Source organism: Anabrus simplex, chromosome 7 (assembly GCF_040414725.1).
Source record: "Anabrus simplex isolate iqAnaSimp1 chromosome 7, ASM4041472v1, whole genome shotgun sequence".
NCBI classification, from domain to species: Eukaryota; Metazoa; Arthropoda; class Insecta; order Orthoptera; family Tettigoniidae; genus Anabrus; species Anabrus simplex.
Window position 1 is genome coordinate 53469240 of NC_090271.1, and position 13651 is coordinate 53482890.

Below are 13651 nucleotides of genomic sequence, written 5' to 3' on the forward strand. Positions count from 1 at the left end.
TAGAAGTTTGAATCGATGTGGTAGATTAGAGAATCTGAAAAGGGAGATGGATAGACTAAATTTAGATTTAGTTGGTATAAGTGAAGTATGTTGGCAGGAAGAACAGGATTTTTGGTCAGGCGACTACCGAATTATCAACACAAAATCAAACAGAGGAAATGCAGGGGTTGGTTTAATAATAAATAAGAAAATTGGGCAGCGGGTAAGCTACTACGACCAGCATAGTGAAAGAATTATTGTCGTCAAGATAGTCACCAAACCAATGCCCACCACAATATTGCAGGTCTATATGCCTACTAGCTCAGCGGATGATGAGGAAATCGCAAGAACATATGAAGAGATAGAAGATTTAATACAATATGTAAAAGAAGACGAGAATCTAATTATGATGGGAGACTGGAATGCAGTGGTAGGCCAAGGAAGAGAAGGTAATACAGTACGAGAATTCGGATTGGGACAAAGGAACGAAAGTGGAAGCCGGCACTGCACTGATCATAACTTATTCCTTGCTAATACTTGGTTCACACGCCACAAACGATGGCTTTATACGTGGACGAGACCTGGATACACTGGAAGGTATCAAATAGACTTCATTATGATTAGGCAGAGATTCAGAAACCAGGTGCTGGATTGCAAAACTTTCCCAGGAGCAGACGTGGACTCTGACCACAACTTCTTGGTCATGAAATGCCATCTGAAGCTGAAGAAATTGAAGAAAGTAAAGTGCAAAAAGGTGGGATCTAGACGAGTTGAAGGAAAAGAGCGTGAGGGATTGTTTCAAGGAACATGGTGCAAAAGGACTAAATGAAACGACTGAAGGAAAGGAGAGTGGATAGTCATGAAAAATGAAGTCAGCAGGGCTGCTGAATTAATGCTAGGAAGGAAGAAAATATCAACTAAGAATCAGTGGATAACTCAAGGGATACTAGACCTGATTGATGAACGACGAAAATACAAGAATGCTAGAAATGAAGAGGGCAGAAAAGAATACAGGCGATTAAAGAATGAAGTGGATAGAAAGTGCAAGGTAGCTAAGGAAGACTGGCTGAAGGAGAAGTGCAAGGATGTCGAAGGCTGTATGGTCCTAGGAAAGGTAGATGCTGCATACAGGAAAATCAAGGAAACCTTTGTAGAAAGGAAATCTAGGTGTATGAATATTAAGAGCTCAGATGGAAAGCCACTTCTAGGGAAAGACAAAGCAGAAATATGGCAGGAACGTATCCAACAGTTGTATCAAAATGTAGATAATTTGGATCTGGAACAAGAAGAGGCTGTTGATGCTGATGAAATGGGAGACCCAATTTTGAGGTCAGAGTTTGACAGAGCACTGAGCGACCTAAATAGGAACAAGACACCTGGAATTGATGACATTCCCTCTGAATTACTGACTGCCTTAGGAGAAACCAGCATGGCAAGGTTATTCCATTTAGTGTGTAAGATGTATGAGACAAGAGAAGTCCCATCCGAATTTCGGCAGAATGTTGTTATACCTATTCCCAAGTAAGCCGGTGCTGACATGTGTGAAAATATCGCACCATTAGTTTAGTATCTCATGCCTGCAAAATGTTAATACGTATTATTTACAGAAGAATAGAAAAACAAGTTGAGACTGAGTTGGGAGAAGATCAATTTGGCTTCAGAAGAAATGTAGGAACACGTGAAGCAATCCTGACTTTACGTCTGATCTTAGAGGATCGAATCAAGAAGGAGAAGCCTACGTACATGGCATTCGTAGATCTAGAAAAGGCATTCGATAATGTTGATTGGACCAAGCTATTTACGATTCTGAAGGTGATTGGGATCAGATACCGAGAACGAAGAATTATCTACAATCTGTATCAAAATCAGTCTGCAGTGATAAGAATCGAGAGCTTTGAAAAAGAAGCCTCAAATCAGAAAGGAGTAAGGCAAGGCTGCAATTAGTCCCCCCTCCTTTTCAATGTTTACATAGAGCAGGCAGTAAAGGAAATCAAAGAGGAATTTGGAAAGGGAATCACAATCCAAGGAGAGGAAATGAAAACCTTGAGATTTGCCGATGATATTGTTATTTTATCTGAGACTGCAGAAGATCTCGAGAAGCTGCTGAATGTATGGACGAAGTCTTGGGTAAGGAGTACAAGATGAAAATAAATACAGTAAGTCCAAAACAAAAGTAATGGAGTGCAGTCGAACGAAGGCAGGTGATGCAGGAAATATTAAATTAGGAAATTAAGTCTTAAAGGAAGTAGATGGATATTGTTACTTGGGTAGTAAAATAACTAACGATGGCAGAAGTAAGGAGGACCTAAAATGCAGATTAGCACAAGCAAGGGAGAACTTTCTTAAGAAAAGAAATTTGCTCACTTCAAACATTGATATAGGAATTAGAAAGATGTTTTTGAAGACTTTCATGTGGAGCGTGGCATTGTATGAAGTGAAACATGGACGATAACTAGCTCAGAAAGAACGAGAATAGAAGCTTTTGAAATGTGGTGTTACGGAAAAATGCTGAAGGTGAGATGGATAGATCGAATCACAGATGGAGAGATACTGAATCGAATTGGCGAGAGGAGATCGATTTGGCAAAATTTGACGAGAAGAAGAGGTAGAATGATAGGACACATCTTAAGACACCCAGGACTTGTTCAGTTGGTTTTGGAAGGAAGTGTAGGTGGTACGAACGGTAGGGGTAGACCAAGGTATGAATATGACAAGCAGATTAGAGCAGATGTAGGATGCAATAGTTACGTAGAAATGAAAAGGTTAGCACAGGATAGGGTGGCATAGAGCGCTGCATCGAACCAGTCTATCGACTGATGACTCAAACAACAACAACAACAACCTAAGAAGAATAGTAATGAGTACTGATTCCCGCCACGCGGTGTAGGGGGCAACGTGTCCGCCTGTCACCCGGCAGCCCCGAGTTCGATTCCCTGCCGGGTCAGGGGTTTTTAATTGTAATGGTTAATATCCCTGTCCTAGGGACTGGGTGTTTGTGACGTCCTTAATCTTCCTTTCCGCACACACAACATTCCACACTACCGCCATCACAATATGGTGCCAGTAGGGGCAAAAGATCCACATGGGTCGACGCCCCGAACAAATAGCACTTTTAAAAAATGAGTACTGACCAGAAAGTAGCGCTACAGAGACTGAACTAAGTGTCCCACGTCATTTTTGTGTCATGCACGGATTGTTTACCTACTGTACCACGCTCCTATCGTGCAACAAATGAGTCAGCACGATACAGTATACCTGACAATATTTGCGTGTGTGATGTGCGCATATCGATGGAACCAGTTGGGGAGTTTAAATTTCCGTTACCATATCACGGTTGTGATTTTATGTTGAGTATCGTGTCTATAATGTGCTGCCCATGCTGTTTCAATATAAGATAAACTATGGCCCACATAATCTGAATCTTTCGAGCCATTACGTGATCAATATGTTTACAATCCGTCATGCACACAGGAGTTTTGTGAGCTTCAGTGGTCATGGCGGAGTAATTTAATTTGACACTGAAGTGAGCTGGATCACTCAGGGATCCGATTTTCTTGTCCCCGTGCTGTCGATAAACATTAGAATGGTCCGAAAAATTGAGTGTTGGCGTCTATTGAGTATCAATGACTTGTCAGATGATGATTTGGAGAGACGTATTGATGTTTGTGGTCGGATGCTGCAACAATTCCAAACAATGGCTCAAAGGCAGAAATCATGTTCACTGAAGAATGTGCGATTCATCACGGCACCCCTAGTCGCAATGTGTACTTTTGGAGAAAAGAAAATCCACATTTTTGTTCAAGAAATTGAGCGAAACACGTCAGGGTGTTGCTTAATATGAGCATAAGAACTTGATGGCGTATTCAGCTGTGCAGAGACCATGGAGTGACACATGTAAGTAGAAATAAATAATGAGTATATGTATTTTTATATCATGTCAGTTGGAGTTTAATTTAATTTAATGCAGGGGCATACCGACTTTATGCACACCCTGATGCAAGTAATTCAAGTGCATATATGTAGAATAACGTTGTTAAATATATTGCTTTGAACACTTGGGCATTAAGAGTTCTAAAACTAAACAAGAAATGTGTATTGTAATGAAAAATACCATTCTGATCCGTTATTTGAAATGGCCAGTATCCAATACATAGCTGTGTTAGTAGTTGGCAATTAAAACGTATTTTACCCCCTCCATTCGCATTATAAGATAGCGTAAAATTATTTGTTCAATGGAAAATGTGAAAAGGTCATCCGGAACCATCCTTATGTTAAAAATTGGGTACAAATGATTAAACCCCTGACCGCAAAACCAAATTAGGACTATTATATCATTCATTTTCAATTTAGGGCAAAAGGAACGTTTCATACATAGGGAGAACCAAGTCACAAACAAAAAGTAAAAATGTGTTGCCCAGTGTAACTGTTTTTCCCCTTAGTACTCCATTTAATTTCCAGGATAGTTTCAATTCCAGGGAGAATTGCAATACGCTCATTCTAATTACAACCTCCGCAACTGACTGGAAAGTAATCCGACTACCTCAAAAGAATTAAGGTTGTATTTTATTTAGCGTAAGGAATTTCAAGCGTTACTAATACGCAAAATTAGGAACTTCTTAATATATATAAATAACTAGTCCTGACTGACTGACTGACTGACTGACTGACTGACTGACTGACTGACTGACTGACTGACTGACTGACTGACTGACTGACTGACTGACTGACTGACTGACTGACTGACTGACTGATTCATCATCGCCGAACCAAAACTACGTGACATAAAGGAATGAAATTTTGGGAATACATTCACATTACAATATAGGTGCTCACACAGGGAGGGTTCCTGAAGATTCCTTCGCAAAGGGGGTGAAAAGCGGGGTGAATTTTTAAAATTATTGTGTCTATATCTCGAAAACTGAACAGTTTAAAAACGTGAAAATTGGTATTAAATTAAGCAGTGGTAATCCTTAAAGTACCCCTCTAAGGCGTCCCTTCAGTAAATGCAAATATGTACAACCCCCCACCGCGCACCCCGCCCAAAGACGTCGAAACTTAGCGATGAGAAACTTAGCAATCATTGGATGTATTTGTTAGGAAAATGGCAAATAATTTGAAAGGATAAAAGGCATTAACTATAATTAAAATGATGGGAAAATATAATTTGGAAAATTCCAAGGTATCACGTTTAGTGTCACCTGGTGATGATAGCCTGGACTGGTAACGTGCGTTTTTTATAACGTAAACTGAAACGTGGGACACTGAGTATCCCATATTTTAAATAATTTGAGTAGAGCATCCTGCTGTATTACAAGTGTAACACACTATAACACTTATGGAAGTACTACTTAACAAACAAATATGAAATATTATTTTAAAAAGTCATAGGCTTTCAACAATAATAAAAGAAAATCTGCATAGTTATCCCCATTATGTCGTTGGCCAGTTTCATGTTTAACGCGCTGTGCGATGATTTCCTTTTTAGCGAAAGGAACTACACCGCCCAACGTGCCAGCATTGATATAGTGAACACACTGTCACGCCTCGGTGTTCTTCCACCATTCATCTCGTATGATGTTTGAATGATGGCCGTTCTTTCCTTTCATTTAACATGTCCCTGGAAAATATATGCAGTCATCATTATCGTCGTCCTGTTGACCGGGCTAATGTACTCCCATTCGTCATTTGAAATGCATGATTCTCCATGTACATGGTCTGACCATCAGTTTCCATTCCAATCATCATTTCTCCCATTAATAAAAGTCTTTTTCAGTCACATTATTAACCTATAAGTATTGAAGGAATCATAAAAAACAAATTCAGTATGTTTCTTGCCGGAGAAACCATAAAAAGCACGGCAAAATCACGTAAAATGAAACGTGGGATACTGTATACACCAAAGGTACCACAGAGTACGGAAGCAAAACTCTGCACATTAACAAATCGGTATATTCGAATGCTTTTTTTATCGTGTGGCTATTTCTAGCCGAGTGCAGCCCTTTAAGGCAGACCCTCCGATGAGGGTGGCGGCATCTACCATGTGTAGGTAACTTCGTGTTATTGTGGTGGAGGATAGTGTTGTGTGTGGTGTGTGAGTTGCAGGGATGTTCGGGACAGCACAAACACCCATCCCCCGGACCATTGGAATTAACCAATGAGGGTTAAAATCCCTGACCCGGCCGGGAATCGAACCCGGGACCCTCCGAACCGAAGGCTATTACCCTGACCATTCAGCCAACCAGTCGGACATCCGAATGCTAACTCCCTCCGAAGAAATGTCACGTCATGTGGCGTTCACAGAATGATACTATCAGCATACAGTGCCGTCCAGCCCGGGCTTTCATAATTTAGCAAGAGTAACATACATTCTAGGGGTTCTGATGGGCCGTACCCCTAAAGTTTATGCAAGACTCATAGCATAACCGTTGGTTCAGAATGTTTAACGTTGAACAAAAGAGGTCAACAAGAGGAACTGGGAAAGAAAGATATTTGGATGACGAGAAAAGTGAAGTCTTCTATTACAATATAGAGAAAATTAGACACATTATTATATTTTTTTAAAGAATTTGTTTTACGTTGCACTGACACTGATAGGTGTTATGGCAACGATGGGATAGGAAAGGCCTTAAGATTGGGAAGGAAGCGGCCGTGGCCTTAATTGAGGTACAGCCCCATCCTAAGAATAGAAGGGAGTTATCATACCGGTGGAATCATTTGATTATTGCTATAATTGTTGCTATTGTTCCAATAGCACCCGTTTAAGGTCAAGGACTGGGATAAACTAGGTAGCAGGGTGATTTCAATGTGTTACCATAATTTACTGTTCTAGAGTAAAAGGTGGCCGAATTCGATTCCCGGTACTGCCACGAAATTTGAAAAGTGGTACCAGGGCTGGAACGAGGTTCACTTAGCTTCGGGAGGTCAACTAAGTAGAGGTGGGTTCGATTCCCACCTCATCCATCCTCGAAGTGGTTTTCCATGGTTTCCCACTTCTCCTCCAACCAAATGCGGGATGGTACCTCACTTAAGGCCATGGCCGCTTCCTTCCCTCTTCCTTGTCTGTCGCTTCCAATCTTCCCATCGCACCGCAAGGCCCCTGTTCAGCATAGCAAGTGAGGCCGCCTGGGCGAGGTACTGGTCATCCTCCCCAGTTGTATCCCCGACCCAAAGGCTCACTCTCCAGGACACTGCCCTTCAGGCGGTAGAGGTGGGATCCCTCGCTCAGTCCGAGGGATAAACCAACCCTGGAGGGTAAACAGATTAAGAAAGAAAGAATAATCTGGAAATAATTGTTGCCTATTTCTTCAGTATTATGACGAAATATCTTGTTAGTGTCAAAGGATAGAGAGCATTGACCTTAGAAGGTTACTGCAAAAATGTCCGGTTCTATGGCTAAATGGTTAGGGTGCTGGCCTTTATTCACAGGGGTCCCGAGTTTGATTCCCGGTAGGTTCGGGAATTTTAACCTCACTGGTTAATTCCGCTGGCACGGGGACTGGGTGTGTGTCGTCTTCATTATTACATCCTCATCACGACAAGCAGGTCGCCTGCGGCGTCAAATCAAAAGACCTGGCGAGCAGAACTTTTCCTCGGACACTCCCGGCAGCAAAAGCTCTACGCCATTTCATTTACTCCAAAAATAAAACTGAAAATTTTGACTTCTCTGCTTTTCCCCCGGAAATCGAATCTTGCTCAACCAGGCAGGAAGCTAACATGTTCTTAGATGACACACGATGATCCATGAAAAGAGCAAGATAACAATAGTAGTTAGTAACGTACACATCAGCAAGTAAGCTTGTATTATATGTATAAACAATTACAAACAGAACCGGTCAAAAGTTTAGGACCAAAGAAAAAGTTATGAAGTTTCATCTAGAACCTAAAATTGTGCTACTAGTCCTCTGCATTTTTGTTCCTGGGTTCTCGCACCTAACATGATATATGTCGCCTGATTTCATTGATTTACGCCATCGTATAAGTGATAAATTTTTAACTGTTGGAAGGTTACATCACGAAGTCAACATTTTTGGAAATATTATTTACTATATACTTTAATTGGTTTCAAGTATCACCATCAAGATTCTTTCGTAGACTTAACAATAGTTGGGGGTCATTTTAGTAAAAAATATAAATATTCCGAAAAATGTGGCACCGACTTTTCTACGGTTTTATCAAACCAGCGTTCAAATAGTCAATTTTTTCCTTGTTCTTATCACAGGTCTCAGTGTGAGCTATCAGCATCAGAAATGTGTTCTTGGATGCCATCCGCAAGGTGTAAATGAAACTATCAGGGCAGATAGGTCTGACGCCGATAGCTCACCTTGAGACCTTTGGTCATACATGACAAAACAAAACAATTTCAACCATTTTGGCGCTGGTTCGAAAAAAATTAAAGAAAAAAACGGTGCCGCACATTTTCGGAATTTTTATATTTATAGAAAAATGGTCCCCACCTACTGCTAAGTCTACAAAAAAATCTTGGTGGTGATACTTGTGACGTTCCATGAGTCAAAAATTCATAACTTTTGCAGTATTTGGACTAACTCACTGAAATCAGGTGACATATATCCTACTAGATGTGAGAGCTCAGAGAGAAAATAACACAGGTCTAGTGGCACAGTTTTAGGTTCTAGATGACATTTCGTGGTTTCTTTATGTGGTCCTAAACTTTTGACCGATACTGTATGTACAGTATAGCTGACATCACAACGAATGAAAGAGAGAGCCGCACTTACGTTTCTTATGCTCCTGTTAACAGTTCTGAATAGTTAGCACTTAGTTCCGGCTCGAGTTGTAAGTGTGTTAGCTTCCTTCATGTTACACATTGCCTGTCACCAAACTGAATTCATTATTGGTTTTGAGATTCTATAGTTGAGCAATACAGCACGCCAGGCCCCCGACACGATACCTGGAATGTGATACGATAAAACTGAAGCGAGCTCAGCTTAGCGTTAAAAAGCTGCGGCAACCTAAAAACGTGTGCCCATTTCTCGACCGCATGGTCTCTCCGCTCAACCTTCTTGAGAGGTTCAGTCGCGCGCTGGTCGCTTGGCGAGGACTACGTCTTCTCTGTTGGTGCGTTCCCGTGTTTACTAGTGCCGTCCTGTGAAAAAGTATGTGTATTGGTGAGACGTGAAAATAGCAGTCCGACAAAACTTCGTCCACAATGAAGATCAGAGCGTGTGATTGTTTGTTATACAGCTTAATTGTTGTTTCTGTGTTCTATCAGACGGTACATTCCCTCGATAACAATGTGTCGGACAGTACGGAAAATCTTGTGAATGACGAGATTGAAAAACTAGGGAAATATGATAAAAGTGATGGTGGATATTCGTTCGTTCGAAACGTTGTTGGGGAGTTAGTGAGTTTGTCTACTAAAATCATGTCTCCTTCCACTAAGAAACATCCGAACAGTACTTTATATGGTGATAACGTGTTGTGGAAAGGATTATTTCACGATTGTGGTAAAACTGCTTCACTCTCGTGCGTTAAAAAGAATGTGTTTAACTACCTGGATGACACAGTCAGTACAATTGGAAATGTCTCAATTACTGACAATTTATTGTTTACTCAAAACAGTTACGAAAATAAGTATGAAAGAAGCAAGAATGAAGATGTTGATCGAGAATATGATGAAGTGGAAGCAAAGAGTAACACGATTAGTACCTTTGACGGCGTGACAGACTTGCTCTATGAGAAAGGAATGAAGTTTGTTATGAGCCATGACATGGAGTTCCGTCTCCCTGACACGGTGTTCAATGGCGCTGTGATCAAATTATCGCCGGGAGCTGTTGGAGAGGAAGGTGGCGCTCTGCTCAAAATTGAAATGACGAAAGACAACCCCCAGGAAGAGGGCAGGATCTTCCATAAGAAACGTGAGTACAGTATTGTATTGTATTGTTTCGTATTGCTGCACACCTCGCTCAAACTTATTCACTGGTTAGGAACAACCCTCTTCCTGTTCCTTTCACAGGAGACCTTCTATGCAAATATAAATAATATAAGGATTCTATTCATGAAACGTTAACCTATCTTCATAATTAGGGTTGTGATAATTTTCTTTCTTCAGCCTAGGGCGAAACTAATTTTACATCGGTCTGTTTCCAGACTAACTTTGCTTTATAGGGGTGAAATCTGGGTGGATTCAGGATATCTTATTCATAAGTTACAAGTAACAGACAAGAAAGCAGCGAAAGTTATTGCTGGTAAAAACAGGTGGGAACAATGATACTCGGACTGAGGAGATAAAGGTTAGGAATGAACTCAATGGATGAAGCTGCATTCATAAACCGGCTTCGGTGGTGGGATAAGGTGAGGCGAATGGAGGAGGATAGGTTATCTAGGAGAATAATGGGCTCTGTTATGGAGGGTAAGAAAAGTAGAGGGAGACCAAGACGACGATGGTTAGACCCACTCAGGTTCTAACAAAGCCACTGAACTAGTTACAAATAGAGAATTGTGGCGGCGTTTAGTAAATTCACAGAGGCCTGCAGACTGAACATTGAAAGGCATAACGGTCTGTAACGAAGATATATGTATCCCAGTCATTTCCGCGGTCACTGAAGCCACCCAGCCTATTTTTATTTTACTATTTGCTTAATGTCGCACCGACACAGATAGGTTTTATGGCGATGATGGGATAGGAACGGGATAGGATTGGTAACGATGCGACCATAGCATTAATGTAGATACAGTCCCAGTATTTGGCTGGTGTGAAAATGGAAAACTACGGAAAAGCATCTTCACGGCTGCCGACAGTGGGGTTCGAACCCACTATCTCCCGAACGCAAGCTCACAGCTACATGACACTAACCGCACGGCCACTTGCTAGGTCATTTTCATTTTGGCCGGTATTTTAAGGCCGGATGCCCATCCTTACGCAATGTGATTTCTTGAGATGGAAATCTCTAAAATCTTGACCCAGGATGGACGGGGATTCAAACCTCAACCTTTCGGCCACTGAGATAATCACGCAGTTAGGGTGACACTAATTCTTGAAGGAAAAAAATTCCAAGGAATTAGAAACTGGAGAAATTAAATGACCGATGCAGAAATGATAATCAGGGGAAGAAATATTACCTAACATTTATTAATAAATCACACATTTAGTGGTCAGTGTGATTAGTTGCCACCCCCAGAGGCTCGAGTTCGATTCCTGGCTCTGTCACGAAATTTGAAAACACGGTACGAGGAGTGGAACGGGGTCCACTCAGTCTCGGGAGGTCAAATGAGTAGAGGTGGAGTTCGATTTCCTCCTCAGCCATCCTCGAAGAGGTTTTCCACTTTTGTTCTAGGCAAATGCCGGTATGGTACCTAACTTAGGGCCACGGCCGCTTCTTTCCCTATTCCTAGCCTATCACTTCCGATCTTCCCATCCCCCACCTGGACGCAGTTCAGCATAGTAGGTGAGGCCGCCTGGACGAGGTACTGGTCCTTCTTCCCAGTTATACCCCCAACCAAACGTATCCCTCTTCAGAACACTGCCATTGAGTCGGTAGAGGTAGGACTCCTCGCTGAGTCCGAGGGAAAAAACCAACCCTACTCGGCAGAGGGGTTAATAAATAATAAATCACATAAAATAAAGTTAGGCCTACTGTTTTTCACGTTCAGCTTAGCACATTAGTTATTCTAAGGCACCAGGTGTGGATTCTTCATGCTAATCATATTTACGGGTAGGGAGACACATTCTTCCTCCTTTTCCCACACAATATTGACTGCAATCTTCGTCGCACACATGGACTTGGCCTAGTTTCACGAGTGGGTGTTATTCCTGATGACAACCTTTATGAGTTTACATCCAAAATACATCAAGTGAAAAATCTTAGACTAGAGAAAAAGAGGATTGAAAGGTCCTTTGACTGTTTTTCATGGCCAGTGTCTGCTCTTTATTTTTGCTATTTGTTTAACGTCACACGAACACATCGAATGTTTTCGGCGACGGAAGGATTGGAGAGTGCTAGGATTAGGAAGGTGGGTGTCATGGCCTTAATTAAGGTACAGCCCAACTATTTGCCTCACGGAAAACCTTCTTCAGTGCTGCCGACAGTGGGATTCGAAATCACTGTCCTCCGAATGCAAGCTCACAGCTCCGCGACCTTAACCGCGTGGCCATCTCGCTCGGTAATATCTGCTCTCAGAATTGGAATGTTTCTGTTTTAAGAGTGTCTAGAAAATGGATGTGAAGTTGAAGTTGTATTTTTCGTTAATAACGAAATTTAACTAACAGTTCTGAGATCACGTGTTAGGTGATCTCGAATTGTCCGGCTCCATGGCTAAATGGTTAGTGTGCTGGCCTTTGGTCACAGTGGTCCCGGGTTCGATTCCCGGCAGGTTCAAGAATGTTAGCCATCATTGGTTAATTTCGCTGGCACGGGGGCTGGGTGTATGTGTCGTCTCCATCATCATTTCATCCTCATCACGACGCGCAGGTCGCCTACGGGAGTCAAATCAAAAGACCCTCACCTGGCGAGCCGAACATGTCTTCGGCAATAAAAGACATAGGCCTACGCCATTTCATTTTTACTGATCTTGCATGTGAAGCTTCCACGGTCTGTTGAATTATTTCGTTCTTCTTCCGGGTTAAACCATGTTGTTGTTTTATGCACCTTCCGAATATATTGCAGTGGCTTACTTTAAAGATAGTGTTGTGTGGACGGTTCCCTGTCCTCTGTGATATAATTGTCTACACAGGTTCGGTTAGCTTTTGACTCTACCAGACCTCACACCATGTGAATATAGAAAAGGGATATTGAAGGACATTTTTTCGCTACAAAGTCAAAGCCTCCTCCATGAACAAGCCTTTGAAATCTGGTCACACAGGAGAATGCTCAGCATAGCCTCGACAGATCTCGTAACAAATAATGATGTGTTAAGGTGAACTAGAGCAATAATTTGAAATTATGTTTGGTAATAAGGTTAGTGTCCGCCTCTGTGGTGTAGTGGTTAGTGTGATTAGCTGCCACCCCCGGAGGCCCGGGTTCGATTCCGGGCTCTGCCACGAAATTTGAAAAGTGGTACGAGGGCTGGAACGGGGTCCACTCAGCCTCGGGAGGTCAACTGAGTAGAGGTGGGTTCGATTCTCATCGCAGCCATCCTGGAAGTGGTTTTCCGTGGTTTCCCACATCTCCTCCAGGCAAACGCCGGGATGGTACCTAACTTAAAGCCACGGCCGCTTCCTTTCCTCTTCCTTGTCTATCCCTTCCAATCTTCCCATCCCCCACCAAGGCCCCTGTTCAGTATAGCAGGTGAGGCCGCCTGGGCGAGGTACTGATCATTCTCCCCAGTTGTATCCCCGATCCGATGTCTGAAGCTCTTGAGGCGGTAGAGGTGGGATCCCTCGCTAAGTCCGAGGGAAAAGACAACCCTGGACAATAAGCAGATTAAGAAAGAAATAAAGGTTAGTCAGCTGTAGTCTCGTCGAACCTTTGATTTAATTTGTAGATTGCATGCCTGCATGGTGGCTGAGTGTGTGGGATTTTTTCCGACGAAATATTTTCCGTCTCCATGGCTAAATGGTTAACGTGCTGGCCCTTGATCCAGAGGATCCCGGATTCGATTCCCGGTTGCGTCGGGGATTTTAACCTTGATCGGCGAATTCCAATGACTCGGGGGCTGGGTGTGTGCTCCTTCTTCAGAGTTAGAATTCACCTTAGGTTGGGCCCCATCATTACAG

The 13651-nt window shown here is 42.3% G+C and overlaps 1 protein-coding gene across 1 annotated transcript in view; it reads left to right on the forward strand.

The window, feature by feature from the left end:
• Nucleotides 1–13651, forward strand: part of LOC136877689 (uncharacterized) — a 287811-nt gene that overhangs the window by 74374 nt on the left and 199786 nt on the right. The window contains exon 2 of the mRNA XM_068228705.1: nt 9209–9854. Coding sequence (XP_068084806.1) covers nt 9209–9854 — 646 coding nt within the window. The remainder of the gene's footprint in view (nt 1–9208; nt 9855–13651) is intronic.